This window comes from Amborella trichopoda, chromosome 10, assembly GCF_054954075.1.
Source record: "Amborella trichopoda isolate Santa Cruz 75 chromosome 10, AtrichopodaSantaCruz75HAP2 v2.0, whole genome shotgun sequence".
Lineage (NCBI taxonomy): Eukaryota > Viridiplantae > Streptophyta > Magnoliopsida > Amborellales > Amborellaceae > Amborella > Amborella trichopoda.
Window position 1 is genome coordinate 23652481 of NC_142345.1, and position 17717 is coordinate 23670197.

The following is a 17717-nucleotide window of genomic DNA, read 5'->3' on the forward strand; positions in this document are numbered from 1 at the left end:
AACCTCTTATTTCATAACTCAGCAGAATGACTCTGAATGGAAGGTAAGGCAGTGAGATTATTAGGGACACCGAAAATGAACTGTCTCGCACCTCACCAGCTCCAATCAGCTTCATCGTGCTCAAGTCCTAAAAGACACAAAATGTAGGGGAAAAGATAGCAACAAAGTTCATGGAACTGGTTAATTTGCTTACTCAGAGACAATTGTAATTGAAAGGTAGAGCTCAAAAAACATTATCTAGGCTAATAGTTGGACTCAAGTTGGATTGGCCTACATGAGTAATGGAAGTAGTGCTACCATTAGGCATGCAAACATGTTTACTATTATGATTTGGAATACAAGTTGATAGCCTAGAAGTGGAACAAGTAAAGTGGTTAGATGCTCCAGAATCAATGATCCATGAGTCGTCATTGTTTTTGGGAATGGAGAGACAAACTTCTATGCCTGCAAAATCTGTAGCAGTAGGTTGGGTTTCAACATTTAGTATGGTCATCAACTGTTAATAGTGACTCGGGTTTAAGGAAGGAAAATCCATCTTGGATGTATGCGGGACAACTGCACTATTGCTGACGAACTCTACACCTGAACTAGTATTGATGTTCTGCTGGCCTTGATTGCATGACTGAGTAGTGAGCATGTGGCTCGTCCTTGACCTTGGGATGACCAGCAGGATGCCCCACTAACTGGTAACACTTTGCTTTGATGTGGCCTTGGTAACGACAATGCTCACAAAATGGACGCGGCTTCTTTCCGCCATAGCGCCCTCTCTTTTCCAAATTTGAATGAGTCGCAAGAGCAGCTACTTCTTGCATATGGTTGACAAATTTGCAACCCCTTATGTTGTTCTTCTTGCAAGACTAAGTAGTAAACCTTGTTGATATTGAGAATAGGGTCCATAGCCAATATTTAACTACGAACAGTCCCAAAAGAGTCACTCAGTCTCATTAGGAACTGGTACACGCATTCGAGTTGTTGTTGGGTCTGTATGTCCTTAAACGATCCACAAGTGCACGCAGGAATTTTCGCGTACGAGGCTAGTTCATCCCAAATGTCTTTCATAGAAGTGAAGTAAGAGGCCATGGAGAACTGCCCTTGCTGGATCGTAGTGAGCTTCCTTTTGAGATTATAGACCTTTGGACCATTTCCTTGAGAAAACATACCTCAAGATCTATCCAAATTTCATATGTGGGGTCAGCATATGCAACACTATCTACAAGATCTTTGGAGAGTACATTGAGTAACCACGAAACCACCATTTGGTTACATCTCTCCCAAGTCTTGACAACAGTAAGTGGCTCAAATGGTTTGGGAAATGAACCATCTACAAAGCACAGTTTATTTTTTGCTCTTAGAACTATAGTCATGGCTCTTCTCCACGTGCTATAGTTGTCTCCAAAAAGAGGTTTAGAGACAAGTACGACTCCGAGATTGTCAAAGTAATGGAGATAATAAGGAGAAGAGAAGTCAACGATATAAGCATTGCTCCTTTCAAGTGAAAATTGAGACTCATTACCTGATTGTGAGTTTATATCGTTTCCATTGTGTGTCATTGCTTGAAAGAGAAGAAGTGAGATTCGTTATGGACTTACTACTCTGATACCATGTAAAATTCGTAAATAGGAAAGAGATGTGAGAATTTGGTGTCTTTCTCTATTGATATTGAGCAATATATAACAATATACAACTAGTACAAAAATATATAGGAATATCCCTTGATTGTGGGGATGATGAATAATAAGTCTCTACAAATTAGAAAGTTGCAAATATGGCCAAGTAAATATCTACTAACTAGGAAAGTAGATATGGCCAAATCAATCTCCATACAAACTAGGAAAGTCCATCGAACTCTACGAACAAGGTAAGTCCAAGTAAATCTCCACAATTAGGAAATTGAGCTATACAATCCTCAATAAGGTCTGATGCATTTTACATCTCACATGAATCCTTGATTGATGTCATATTCTATTGTTTGCTTACTCCATGGACTTCCCCTAGAACACTTACCCACAATCCCCTAAAAACCTACAAGCCACTAGAGAACAATAAAAGAATAATGAAAGCCTTATAGGGCATTGGTTTTTGTGAAGTGCGGTTTCAGGTTTCATTATATTACAGCTATATGATGTCATGAAATCACTCCCACTTAACAATCAACAATTTCAAAAATCATGCTAGGAACCCAGTTTTTAAACATATATTTTTTTCATTTTGATGAACAATCACCAAAAAATAATAATTGAAAATTACCCCAAAATTTGGCTTTTAACCAACTTAACATGGGCCATGTGTTTGGTGAGATGCTTCACCATCTTAGAAGTTTTTTTACCTTTTCCTAAATTTTCTAGATAACTTTGTTATCATTTCATGAACAACTTTAAAAAGAAAAACATGCTTTTGAGTTCTTAAAGGCCTAGATATTAAAATTCACTAAATGAACAATCAAGATTTATTTTTGGAGGGGGCTCATTTTGGCCAAATCTAAGGTGCAAATTGAATGTTATCTTTCTTGGAATTGATTGTTGGGATGAAACGAGGTTTATACAAAGTTTAGGGTCGTACAAATGCTACAAATATGATTTTCTAAAAGTACAATTTCAATTTTACGATGACATTGTGACATGAAATCACTTCCCTTTAATATTTACCCAATTGACCATATGTCTTTTAATGGGTGTATTGAAATTAGATTAAAAGATATGTTCATCTCACATTGGGATTTGGGTAAATTTTCGAAATGTATTTCTTAAAGTACTTAACTGAAACAAAAAATTACGTTCGCAACATAAATAAAATAGGGAAATATGTGGAGGTCCAAATTTTTGCAATTTCACACGGAGGTCCACCCCACGTGCTATTTTTTTCCCTGCTTTGTTTTTTTTTAAGTGTCAGTACTGATCCGAGGTTTGGATCCTCGGACCACTTGGCTTGTGTGAATATTGTGGAAGCCAAGCGGTCCAAGGTCTGGAACCTCAAGCAGACTCTAGATTATGAAATTCTCAGTTCAGGTATCGGTCTGAAGTTTGGAACCTCAGACCACTTGGTTCATGTGAACATTGTGCAAGCCAAACAATCGTCTCGAACCTAGAATTGGTGCCTAAACTGTGAATTTCACATTCTAGATTTCAGTCCCAAGTTTAGAATCTTGGGCCGCTTGGCTTGCACAATGTTCACACAAGCCAAACAGTTCGAGGTTCGGAACCTCAGATATATTCCTTGACTACAAATTCATTGTCCCGTGACCGGTCAGAGGTTTTAGACCTCAGCCCACATGTCCTTCACAATGTTCACATAAGCGTAGCAGTTCGAGGATCCAAATCTCGAACCGGTATCCACACATCAAGAAAATTAAAAAAATAAAATAAAGAATCGGTCATATGTTTGAACCCGATGAACAATTGATAAAAAAATGAAAAACAGAAGAGGGTGCATTAAGAACGTCCATGTAAACATAATGTGATTGTATACAATGAGACCGATTACCTTTTATACAAGGTGATCACAATTATGTACAACCATCCAAGGTGAAATCTGATAGCTTGGGTGTGTCACAAAGTTCGAGAAAAATTCCTTTGAAGTTTGAGTTTGGTCAATGGAATAAATGCAACCATGTAATTTCACATCCAATGGTCAAGATTAATTGTGACCACCTTGTACCAAAGATAAATGGTCTGATTGTATACTTTTTCAAACATATTTCCTATTTTATTTATGGTATGCCAATTTTTCTTAACTGAAATAAATTTTAAAAAGGATCACTCTGATATTTAACAAGGTGAAAATTGATCTAATCTTTTATGGTTATCGGGGAAGATATTTTTCGTTACCTCAGACAAAAATTATACTAGGAATATCTTTTAGATCGTAAATTTTCATTCATAATCTACTCCTTCAGACAAAACTTACTGTAAGGACCACAATTTTCTGGACTCACAGCAATAGAGACCTAGACACTCACGGCGGTAGAGAGAAGGAAACAGTCACGGCAGTAGAGAGAAGGGAGTACACGCCCGATGTTAAGGGAGAAGACTTATCGCCGTATGTGAATTTTGGAGGTATCGCCATGAGTATAGAGAGGGAATGCCGTGCGTAGATGAGAGGGAACGCCATGCATAAAATGGTCATGCCACGTGCGAACAAGGGGCATTGTCGTGAGTGCAAGAGGCATCGCCATGAGTGCAAGAGGCAACGCCACGCGCGAATGGAGGTATCACATAACGCCATGCACGACATGAGGTAGCACAGTCTGTGAACTCAAAAACTAGCGCCGACTGTGCATGGAGTCCCAACACCGATTGCGTGATGAGGCGTGGCGCCGTCTGTAAATTGAAGAGAGAGAAGAAGTTGTAGCATCACCGTCTGGTGCAACGCCGTGCATGAAACAGAGTATCACCACGCATGAAAGGCGGAAGGAGTAACGCCATGCTTGGAGACGAAGGAGCGCCACATGAATAAGTGACCAACTCCGTGTGAAGACAAAGATGAGCAATGCTGCGAGAGTCATTACCGTGAGAGCAACGCCACGTGTGCTAAGAGGGTAACACCACGCATTGACTTGGGGTATCGCCGTCTGGTGCATCGCCGAGCATCTTGCCATCTAGAGCATCACCATAAGTGTGTCACCGTCAGGAGTGTCGCTGCCTGGAGTAACGTCGTGCACGGTTGATCAAGGGTGCAATTGTCCACGGTATCACCGTCGCATCATATTTGTCAACACCGTGTCGCGCGAGTGACGCCTGCCACAACCCTTTTTCCCAACCACCCCATGGCGTCGGCCACAATAGATCTCACCTACCCACAGGCTTTTAATTCGCACCCCTCTCCACCCTAATGCCATCTGCTCACATTTCCCTTCCTCTTCTGTCAACTTTCTCTCTCTGGTGCTCAAGGGGGAAAACCCTCTTCACCACCGCCACCGCTGTTGTTGTTGTTGGCTGTCACAAGGAGCAAGAAGGTGACCTGGGTGTGGAGTTTGGAGCACCGTGAGCTTCAGGTAAGTGGGTCTAGCTTCTTTGCATCAACAATAATAGGAAATGGGTTTTGAATATTGTTAGTAGATTTATGATGAGGTGGAAAAATGTGAGTATGAATGGGTCTTGATGGGATTGGAAGCACTAGCTGCGTGCCTCAAATGTCATGTTTGTTTGAGCCATGGAAATGAACTTGTGGGTTGAGAAAATTTGTAGAATAGCTCTCTTGTAAGGCTAGTTTTATATGAATGAGATTTTGTATGAAGTTTTATCTTAGTTAATGAAGTATTGAATGATCTTGAATGTACGTTAAGCTGGGTATTGAGATTTTCCAGAACTATGACCGTTCTTGCGATGCACTTTTTAGTGGCCAAAACGATGTCCAAACGAGCCCAAATCGGTCTTGAATGAAAGATATGCATGTTTACCTTAATTGTGCTTTTACCTCACCTCGAAATTATGCACAATTTAAGAATTACGTCCCTAGGTGTGAGCTTGTGTCACTGTCACTATGGCTAGAATTTTCCAGCAACTGTTACCTGTATTGCATCGAGCTTTTGACCCACTTAAAGACGTCCAAATTTTTTCAAACTTTCACCGTTTGAGAGATTTCTGAGTAAACTTAAAGTCGCATGTTTTGATAATTTCAAAAATCTCCGAGGTTAGTGAGGTATGCCCCGAAATACGGGGCCATATTCCTGTTTTGGGAAATTTCCAGCAACTATCGTGACATTTGTGTTGAGCTTTTGATCAGTCAGACGATTTCCAAATGCCTTTACACCACTGTCATTTAGAATATTAATGTGTGAGCTTGAAATTCCATGCTTTAATTATTTTATGATTCTCCCTAGATTGGGAGGTACGCCTTGAGAAGAGGGCTATATCAACGCCACACAACACATAGACTTTCAAAATATTGCCTGTTACATGGTTTTACGCTCAACTCTGACCAAATGTATTCAAATCACCTTCATGTAAGCTTTGAATAAATCTATTTTAAAATCAGCTTCAATCACACTAAAACCCGCCACTGCTCAACAATTGTACTCCTTTTTCCTACAAGAAGGTCTCAGTTATGGAGGTAATAAAATATGCTCTTTTTGCTTGAATCTTTTGTTGACCCATTATGTAATAGAGTGTTATGTGTGCAGACTGATAAATGTCTATGATATAGGATGGTCTTACTGTAATGATTGTCATATGTTAATTACCATGGAGTTGTGAGCACGATGAGATGCGACATGCAATGAGTGATGATTTGATAATTGTTAATACCCTATGATGGCTATGTGATGCATGTACCTGAAGGTGACTATGGATTATGAAAGTTAATCGACAACTATAAGTGCCTTGAGATAACCCTTGTGATGAATGCCTTATGCTAGAAAGTAGAGTGTACATGTCAGTTACATAGTTCTGTATGAGATATCAGACTTTAGCAATGAGACCAACATTGTCTACCATAGAGTATTGACTGAATGTGAGTAAATAATGATACTAGAATGTTTTGTCCTGATACTGTTATACTGACCATTACAAAATGGGTCACCTATTGGTAGTAGATATTGATTTGTTCTGATATTGTTATACTGACCGCTACCCAATGGGCTACCCATTGGTAGTGGGACAGATATGATTGGCATTATAAGAATTCCCTGGCATGCCTTGTGCATATTACATGGCTAGGAGTGAGACTGTTTTGAGAGTATTGCAGAGCCTGATTGTGATTGATAAGGTGCCTTCTTTGAGTGTATCATACGACCTAACTATTGTGCTTGATAAGGTCCCTACTTTGAGCGTATCGTAGGACCTGACTATTGTGATCGATACCGATTAGGTGCGTTCTTTGAGCATATTGAATGACCTGACCCAGTGATTGTTACATACTGCTTATGTGATCAATACTAGTTAGATGTGTGCTTTGAGTGTATTGCATGACCTAACCTAGTGATTCTTACAAACTGCTTATGTGATTGATACTGGTTAGGTGCGTGCATTGAGCATATTGCATGACCTGTCCAAGTGCTTACTGTGGAATGAAATGTGCTCAGTGAAAAAGTAAGACTGATAAGAACGTACATTGTGAAACATGTTCAGTTATAAATAAATGAATGATATCATGAAGTGCATGACTGTATGTTTCATGATAGTGTGCGTTGATGGAAGGAGTTCTGAATTGCTACTTCTTATGATACTTATTATCTGCATGGCGAATTTGAATAATGATTATTATATGGAATGGATGAGAATTCTGATACTTGAAATAATGATTATGAAAGAAATACCAAGGAGATTTCTGATCTATGTGATGTTTATACTGTGATAGTTTATAATGTGAGTAATGCATTTTGTGATACATGGATGTATTCATTGATGATGCTTAGTATCTAGACTTACTTACTGGGCTGTATAACTCATTCTATCATTTTTACCATCTCTACAAAGCAATAGTCAGGGGTGGAAGAAGTTTGGCCTAGTGGAACCTGCTGGTGTTTGGAACTCGAAGTCGTCGAAGATAACTCTTTGTCATTGTGGGTTTCATGTGCACTTTGGCCCTAATTAGTGTTTATTGTGGGTTGTGTGTACTATCGGGCCTTTATGCCTCGAACTAATATATAATGATTTTGATAAATGATATATAGTGGATTTTTGGAGTATGGTTTTTGGCTTCTGCATTCAAAGTTGATGTTTTAGTTTTTTCATGGTTTGCTTTGTTTATCACATTTTTAAAGCGTTGAGCCACTCCGACCTGAGTGGCATTCACTACCTCCGGTTCACGGACCCTCTCTCGGCTGCCCTCCGGTGATTACGGTAAGGGGGACGGGGGCGGGGTCGTGACAGTATGGTATCATAGCAGCCTTGATCGGTTCCTTAGCTTGGGGAGTTTAGGATTATCCTTAAGAGTGGTTTTAGGGTAGAGTAGTGGGTGGATAGAATAGTTATTGGGTATTACTATGACAAGGTTGAATATGATGAGAGCTCGTGGCTACTAGGAGCGTACTAGTAACTATGACACTGAAGCCCTCGACGAATTTTGTACGACTCTGGGAGCCATGACTAAAATCATGAAAGAGTTAATGTCGACCCTATCTGCCCCTGCTCCAGAGCAGAGTGATAGTAATCTGATAGAGAAGTTTAAGAGGTTGGCACCCCCAATTTTCTCAAGGCAAGGAAGTGTAAAGAAAACAGAGAGGTGGCTAATGTAAGTGGAAAAGATCTTTGGAGTTCTGCAGTGCTCAGATGAGCAAAAATTGAGGCTGGGTACCTTCATGTTAGAAGGAGACACCGAACATTGACGGCATTCGGTCCAAGAGGCCTGAGGGCAGGAAGAGAGAGAACCTACTTGGGAAGGATTTCTAGAGGCCTTCAACAAAAATTAGTTGCCTGAGTCGGTAAAGAAAAGGAAGGAAGCTAAATTCAAAGAGTTACAATAAGGGAATTTGACCATTTGATCAGTATGTGGCAAAATTTTCTGAATTATCTTGATACGCACCGCATATCATCAACACTGAGGCTATGAAGGCAAGCAAGTTTTGCGACCCGATATCGGAGGAAGAAATTAGTCGGCCAATCTTAAGGCCTACTCTCAATTGGTGGATCTGGCCAAGAAAGTGGAAAGAGACTGTGATGAATATCGAATGAAGAAAGAGAAGCGAAGGACAAGACCTCCGCCCTCTGGGGGTCCACGAGAAAAGGAAAATCAGAGGAATAACAACACCCAAAAGATCTCCCAGGATGACGTCAAGCAGAGCCAGCTCATGTATTATACCTCTTGTGGGCAGCAAAGCCACGTGCCTTCCGAGAGCTGGCTAAAGACAAAAGCATATTACAACTGTGGCAAGTTGGGCCACCTTATTAAAGACTGCCCGACATTGAAGAACGAGCCCAAACCCAAGACTCAAGGTCAGGTCTTTGCACCCGACGGGGAAGGAGTTAAGACCTCAGAGAAATAGAAGTGTGTTTTAATTGTAATCTAAAATCAAAAATTTTGTTGGACCTTGGTTCCTTCCACTGTTATTGTAACACCATATTTTGGCATATCTAATAGAATTTGAACCTTGTTTGCCTGACTGTCTTTAAATTGTTTGCAACTATTTGGAAATCCTTTTTGTATGATGGCTGTGTGGAACTTTGATTGAGGGGTATGCCCTACCTCATCTAGTTGAGAACTATTACGTGCCATGTGATTGAAGTGAATTGTGTTTAATGTTTTGACCTTTGTGGTCAATCTCGTGATGTGTGAAATGTAATGTATGAATCATGGTATGAATGTCGCAAGTGCTACACTGTTTCTTGAGCATGCCTTGAGCGTATTGCATGACCTTATTTGGGTTAATTAGGTGCCTGCTTTGAGCGTATTGCAGGGCCTGAATTTGTGATTGTATTGAGGTACCTACTTTGAGCATATTGTAGGGCCTACCTATGTGATCCTACGGTGCATGCTTTGAGAGTTTTGCATGGTCGTGATTGATACTGATAGGGTGCCTACTTTGAATGTATTGTAGGACCCAACTGTTGCGATTGTAATGAGGTGCCTGCTTTAAGAGTATTGCAAGACCTGATATTGTGATTGTACTATAGTGCTTACTTTAAGGGTATTGTAGGGCCTGACCATGTGATTCAGTGGTGCATGCTTTGAACGTATTGCATGGCCATACTGTGATAAGTGATTTATTGGCATGCTTTGAGCGTATTGTATGGCCATACTGTGATATGTGATTGATTAGCATACTTTGAACGTATTGCATGGCCATACTGTGATATGTGATTGATTGGCATACTTTGAGCGTATTGCATGGCCACACTGTGATATGTAATTGATTGGCATGCTTTGAGCGTATTGCATGGTCATACTGTGATATGTGATTGATTGGCATGCTTTGAGCGTATCGCATGGCCATACTGTGATATGTAATTGATTAGCATGCTTTGAGCGTATTGCATGGCCATACTGTGATATGTGATTGATTGGCATGCTTTGAGCGTATTGCATGGCCATACTGTGTGTGATATGTGATTGATTGACATGCTTTGAGCATATTGCATGGCCATACTATGATATGTGATTGATTGACATGCTTTGAACGTATTGCCTGGCCATGCTGTGATATGTGATTGATTGGCATACTTTGAGCGTATTGTAGGGCCTGACTTTGTGATTGACATTGTTGGAAAGCCTGCTCTGACCTTGTGGCAGGGCCTGACCTTATGATTGATAGTGAGGCACCTGCTTTGGGCGTATTGCAGGGCCTAGTTTTGTGATTGTGATTCTATGGTGTGAGCTTTGAGTGTATTGTATGACTGATGCTAGTAAGGTGCCGCCTTGTGAGTATTGTCGGACTTAATATAGAGACTGATATCAATAGCCAACTGGTAGTGGCTGAACTTGTTGAGATTGATTGGAGTTGAATGACTTGATTTGATACATGTATGTTGACTGATTGGGTTAATAGGGTGTTTGAATTGTTAAGGTATCTAATGGTTAGAGCTTGATGCTAGGTGTGAAACGTGAAGTATAAACCATGTGACTACTGGATAAGAGGACATAGACGGTATCAGACAGTAGTGGATGTGTGGGTGCACTCCCCAGATTATTGGAATTTCATATGCATGATTTTGGGGACAAAATCCTATAAGGGGCGGGGGGGGGGTGATGTAAGGACCACAATTTTCTGGACTCACAGCAATAGAGACCTAGACACTCATGGTAGTAGAGAGAAGAAAACACTCACGTCAGTAGAGAGAAGGGAGTACACACCCGACGCTAAGGGAAAAGACAGTGTCGTCAATGAATTTTGGAGGAATCGTCGTGAGTATAGAGAGGGAATGTCGTGCGCAGATGAGAGGGAATGTCGTGCATGAAATGGCAACACCGCGTGTGAACAAGGGGCATCGCTGCGAGTGCAAGAGGCAACACCGCGTGTGAATGAAGGCATCGCCATGAGCGTAAAGAGTAATGACGTGCATGACATGAGGCAATGTCATCTGTGAACTCAAGGGTCAGCACCGACTATGCATGGAAACCCAGCGCCAGATGTGTGATGAGGCGTGGCACCATCTATAAATTGAAGAGAGGAAAGAAGTTGTAACATCGTTGTTTGGTGTTACGCCACGCATGAAACTAAATATCACCGCGTGTGAAAGGCAAGGAGTAACACCGTGCATGGAGACGAAGGAGCGCTGTGTGAATAAGTGACCAACGCCGTGTGAAGATAGAGATGAGCAACGCCGTGAGCGTCATTGCCGTGAGAGCAACACCTCATGCGACAAGAGGGTAACGTCGTGCATTGACTTGGGGTAACGTCGTCTGGTGTGTCACTGAGCGTCTTGTCGTCTGGAGCATCACCACAAGTGTGTCGCCGTCAGGAGCATTGCCACCTGGAGTAATGCCTGGGTGGTTGGTCAAGGGTGCAGCTGTCCGCGGTGTCAGTGTCGCGCCGTATTTATCAGCGCCACGTCTCACGAGTGACGTCAGCCATAGCCCTTTTCCCCAACCACCCCGTGACATCAGACACAATAGATCTCACCTACGCACATGCTTTTAAGTCGCACCCCTCTCCACCCCAACACCGTCTGCTCACCTTTCCCTTCCTCTTCTCTCGACTTTCTCTCTCTAGTGCTCAAAGGGGGAAAACCCTCTTCACTACTGTCACTACTGCTGCTGTTGCTGTTGGCTATCACGAGGAACAAGAAGGTGACCTACGTGTGGAGTTTGGAGTGTCGTGAACTTCAAGTAAGTGGGTCTATCTTCTTTGCATAAAAAATAGTAGGAAATGGGTTTTGAATGTAGTTAGTAGATTTATGATGGGGTGGGAAAATGTGAGTATGAATGGGTCTTGACGGGATTGGAAGCACTAGCTGCGTGCCTCAAATGTCATGTTTGTTTGAGCTATGGAAATGAACTTGTGGGTTGAGCAAATTTGTAGAATAGCTCTCTTGTAAGGCTAATTTTATATGAATGATACTTTGTATACATTTTTATCTTAGCTAATGAAGTATTGAATGATCTTGAATGTATGTTATGCTGGGAATTGAGATTTTCCAGAACTGTGACCGTTCTTATGATGCACTTTTCAATAGCCAAACGATGTCCAAACGAGCCCAAATTGGTATTGAATGAAAGATATGCATGTCTATCTTAATTGTGATTTTTAGCTCATCTCAAAATTGTGCACGGTTTAAGAAATACGCCCCTAGGTGTGAGATTGTGTCACTGTCACTCTGGCTGGGATTTTCCAGCAACTATTGCCTGTTTTGCATCAAGCTTTTGACCTAATTAAATACGTCCAAATGCTTTCAAAATGCCGCAGTTTGAAAGATTTCTGAGTAAAATTAAAGTTGCATGTTTTGAAAATTTTGAAAATCCCTGAGGTTAGTGAGGTATGACCTAAAATGTGGGGCATGTTGCTTTTGTGGGAAATTTCCAGCAACTGTCGTGAGATTTGTGTCTAGCTTTTGATCCATCAAACGATTTCCAATTGCCTTTAAACTACAGTCATTATTGTGTGAGCTTGAAATTCCATGTTTTAATTATTTTATGATTCTCCCTAGATTGGGAGCTACACCCCTAGAAGAGGGTATGTCAATGCCAAACAACACAGAGACTTTCAAAAATTTTCCTGTTAGATGGTTTTCCGCTCAACTCTAACCAAATGTATTCAAATCACCTTCATGTGAGCTTTGAATAAATCTATTTTAAAATCAGCTTCAAATCACACTAAAACCCGCCACTGCTTGACAATTGTACTCCTTTTTCCTACAAGAAGGTCCCAGTTATGGAGGTGATAAAATGTGCTCTTTTTGCTTGAATCTTTCGCTGACCCTTTATGTGACAGAGTGTTATGTGTGCGGATTGATAAACGTCAATGATATAGCATGGTCTTCCTGTAATGATTATCATATGTTAATTACAATGGAGTTTTGAGCACGATGCGATGCGACATGCAATGAGTGATGATTTGATAACTGTTAATACCCTATGATGGCTATGTGATGCATGTACCTGAATGTGACTATGGATTATGAATGCTAATCGACAAGTATAAGTGCCTTGAGATAGCCCTTGTGATGAATGCCTTATGCTAGAAAGTGGAGTGTACATGTCAATTACATAGTTCTATATGAGATATCAGACTCTAGCAATGAGACCAGTATTGTCTGCCATGGAGTATTGACTGAATGTGAGTAAAGAATGATACTCGAATGTTTTTTCATGATACTGTTATACTAACAACTATGTAATGGGCCACCCATTCGTAGTGGATATTGATATGTTCTGCCGATATGACTGCCGTTATAAGAAGTCACTGGCATGCCTTGGGCGTATTGCATGGCTAGGAGTGAGATTGAGGGTGCCTGTTTTGAGAGTATTGTAGGGCCTACTTTTGTGATTGTGATTGATAAGGTGCCTTCTTTGAGTGTATCGTAGGACCTGACTATTGTGATTGATAAGGTGCCTACTTTGAGCGTTTCGTAGGACCTGACTATTGTGATCTATACCGGTTAGGTGCGTGCTTTGAGCATATTGCTTGACCTGACCCAGTGATTGTTATAGATTGCTTTGTGATCGATACCAGTTAGTTGCATGCTTTGAGTGTATTGCATTACCTGACCCAGTGATTGTTACAGACTGCTTATGTGATTGATATCGGCTAGGTGCGTGCTTTGAGCGTATTGCATGACCTAACCAAGTGCTTACTGTGGAATGAAATGTGCTCAGTGATAAAGTAAGAACGAGTTATATTATGATAAGAACGTACATTGTGAAACGTGTCCGATTATGGATAAATGAATGATATCATGAAGTGCATGATTTTATGTTTCATGATAGTGTTCGTTGATGGAAGGCTTTCTGAATTGCTACTTCTTATGATACTTATTGTCTACATGGCAAATTTGAATAATGAATATTGTATGGAATGGATGAGAATTCTGATACTTGAAATAATGATCATGATAGAAATACCAAGCAGATTTCTGATCTATGTGATGTTTATACTATCATAGTTTATAAAGTGAGTAATGAAGTTTGTGATACCTGAATGTATTCATTGATAATGCTTAGTATCTAGACTTACTTACTGGGCTGTATAGCTCATTCTATCATTTTTACCATCTCTACAAGGCAATAGTCACAGGTGGAAGAAGTTTGGCCTATTGGAAGCTGTTGACGTATGGAACTCGAAGCCGTCGAGGATAACTTTGTCTCATTGTGGGTTTTATGGGCACCTTGGCCCTGATTAGTGTTTATTGTGCATTGTGTGTACTATCGGGCCCTGATGCCTAAACTGATATGTCATGATTTTGATAAATGATATATAGTGGATTTTTGGAGTATGGTTTTTGGCTTTTGCATTCAGAGTTGATGTTTTAGTTTTTCCATGGTTTACTTTGTTTACCGCATTATTAAAGCGTTGAGCCACTCCGACCTGAGTGGCATTCGCTACCTCCACTTCACGAACCCGCTCTCAGTCGCCCTCCGGCGATTACGGTAAGGGGGACAGGGATGGGGTCGTGACAGTATGGTATCAGAGCAGCCAGGATAGGTTCCTTGGCTTGGGGAGTTTAGGATTATCTTTAGAGTAGTTTTAGGGTAGAGTAGTGGGTGGATAGAATAGTAATTGGGTGTTACTATGACTAGGTTGAAGATGCCAAGAGCTCGTGGCTACTACGGGAGTACCAGTAACTATGACACTGAAGCCCTCGACAAATTTTGTAGGACGCTGAGAGCCATGACCCAAATCATGAAAGAGTCAGAGTCGGCCCTATCTACCCCTGCCCCAGAGCAGAGTGATGGTAATCTGAAAGAGAAGTTTAAGACGTTGGCACCCCCAATTTTCTCAGGGCAAGGAAATGTAGAGAAAGTAGAGAGATGGCTAATGCAAGTGGAAAAGTTCTTTGGAGTTTTGCAGTGCTCAGATGAGCAAAAATTGAGACTGGGTACCTTCATATTAGAAGGGGACGCCGAATATTGGTGGCATTCGATCCAGCAGGCCTGGGAGGAGGAAGAGATAGAACTTACTTGGGAAGGATTTCTAGAGGCCTTCAACGAAAAGTACTTCCCTGAGTCGATAAAGGAAAGGAAAGAAGTTGAATTCATAGAGTTACAACAAGGGAATTTGACCATTGATCAGTATGTGGTAAAATTTTATGAATTATTTCGATACGCACTGCATATCATCAACACGGAGGCTAGGAAGGCAAGCAAGTTTGAGAGAGGCTTGCCGCCTGATATGAGAGGAAGAGTTTTGTTGGTCAATCTTAAGGCCTTCTCTCAACTGGTGGATTTGGCTAGGAAAGTGAAAAGAGAATGTGATGAATATTGACTGAGGAAAGAGAAGCGAAGGATAGGGCCTTCGCCCTCTGGGGGTCAATGAGAAAAAGAAAGTCGGAGGAATAACAAGACCCAAAAGACCTCCCAGGATGACGTCAAGCAGAGCCAGCTCATGCATTGTGCCTCTTATGGAAAGCAAGGCCATGTGGCCTCCGAGTGCTGGTTAAAGACAAAAGCATGTTACAAATGTGGCAAGTCGTCCCACCTGATTATAGACTGCCCGACATTGAAGAACGAGCCCAAACCCAAGACTCAGAATCGGGTCTTTGCACTCGATAGGGAAGGAGTTAAGACCTCCACTTCAAAGAAGTAGAAGTGTGTTTTGATTGTATTGTGAAATCAAAAATTTTGTTGGACCTTGGTTCCTTCCACTGTTATTGTAACACCTAATAGAATTTGAACCTTATTTGCCTGACTGTATTTAAATTGTGTGCAACTATTTGGAAATCCTTTTTGTATGATGATTGTGTGGAACTTTGATTGAGGGGTATGCCCTACCCCTTCTAGTTGAGAACTATTATGTGCCATGTGATTGAAGTGATCAGGGTTTATGTTTTGACCTATGTGGTCAATCTCTCGATGAGTGAAATGTAATATATGAATCATGGTATGAATGTAGAGAGTGGTACACTGTTTCTTGGGCATGCCTTGAGCGTATTACATGACCCTAGTTGTGTTAATGTGGTGCTTGCTTTAAGCGTATTGCAGGGCCTGACTTTGTGATTGTATTGATGTGCCTACTTTGAGCGGATTGTAGGGTCTGACTCTGTCATCCTATGGTGCATGCGTTGAGCGTATTCCATGGCCGTGATTGATACTGAAAGGGTGCCTACTTTGAGCGTATTGTAGGACTCGATTGTTGCAATTGTGATGAGGTACCTGCTTTGAGCGTATTGCATGACCTGATATTGTGATTGTACTAAAGTGCCTACTTTGAGCATATTGTAGGGCCTGACCATGTGAGTTCGTGGTGCATGCTTTGAGAGTATTGCATGGTCATACTGTGATATGTGATTGATTAGCATGTTTTGAGTGTATTGCATAGCCATACTGTGATATGTGATTGATTGGCATGCTTTGAGCGTATTACATGGCCATAATGTGATGTGATTGATTGGTATGCTTTGAGCGTATTGCATGATCATACTGTGATATGTGATTGATTGGCATGCTTTGAGTGTATTGCATTGCCATAATGTGATATGTGATTGATTGACATGCTTTGAGCATATTGCATGGCCATAATGTGATATGTGATTGGTTGGCAAGCTTTAAGCGTATTGCATGGCCATACTGTGACATGTGATTGATTGGCATGCTTTGAGCGTATTGCATGGCCATTCTATGATATGTGATTGATTAGCATACTTTGAGCGTACTGTAGGGCCCGACTTTGTGACTGACATTGATGGAAATCCTACGCTGAGCTTGTGGCAGAGCCTAACCTTATGATTGATAGTAGTGAGGCGGCTTCTTTGGGTGTATTGCAAGGCCTAGTTTTGTGACTCTGATTCTGTGGTGTGTGTTTTGAGTGTATTGTATGATCGATACTTGTAAGGTGCCGCCTTGTGAGTATTACCGGACCTTATTTAGAGACTCATAGCAATAGCCAGCTGGTAGTGGCTAAACTGATTGAGATTGATTGGAGCTGAATGGCTTGATTTGATTTGTGAATGTTGACTGATTGGGTTAATAGGGTGTCTGAATTGCTAAGGTATCTAATTGTTAGAGCTTGACACTATGTGTGAAATGTGAAGTATAAACCATGTGATTACTGGAGATGGGGACATAGACGGTTGTATGAGACAGTAGTGGATGTGTGGGTGCACTCCCCAGATTATTGGAATTTCATATGTATGATTTTGGGCACAAAATCCTTTTTAAAGAGGCGATGATGTAAGGACTACAATTTTCTGGACTCATAGCACTTACGGCAAAAGAGACTTAGACACTCACGGCGGTACAGAGAAGAAAACACTCACAGCAGTAGAGAGAAGGGAGTACACGCCCAACGCTAAGGGAAAAGACTTAGTGCCGTCTGTGAATTTTAGAGGTATCGCCATGAGTATAGAGAGGGAACATTGTGCGTAGATGAGAGGGAATGTCGTGCGTGAAATGGTAACGCTGCGTGCAAACAAGGGGCTTCCCCGTGAGCGTAAGAGGCAATACCATGCGCAAATGGAGGCATCGCCGCGAGCGTAAAGAGTAACGTTGTGCATGACATGAGGCAGCGCCGTCAGTGAACTCAAAGACTAGTGCCAACTGTGCATGGAGACCCAGCGCTGGTTGTACGATGAGGCATGGCACCGTCTATAATTTAAAGAGAGAGAAGAAGTTGTAGCATCGCCGTTTGGTACAACGCCTCGCAGGAAACGGAGTATCGCCATGCATGAAAGGTGGAAGGAGTAACGCCAAGC

General features: G+C 41.4%; 1 protein-coding gene across 1 annotated transcript; it reads left to right on the forward strand.

Annotated features, from left to right (window-relative positions):
• The first annotated feature begins 14599 nt into the window (after positions 1-14599).
• Positions 14600-15292, forward strand: LOC105420189 (uncharacterized). Its single transcript, XM_011622853.2, has one exon. The coding sequence runs from the start codon at positions 14600-14602 to the stop codon at positions 15290-15292; it is 693 nt and encodes a 230-aa protein (XP_011621155.2).
• The last annotated feature ends 2425 nt before the right edge of the window (positions 15293-17717 follow it).

Excerpts from the sequence above, each read along its gene's own strand:
- LOC105420189 (XM_011622853.2), top strand. The coding sequence starts at position 14,600 with ATGACTAGGTTGAAGATGCCAAGAGCTCGTGGCTACTACGGGAGTACC.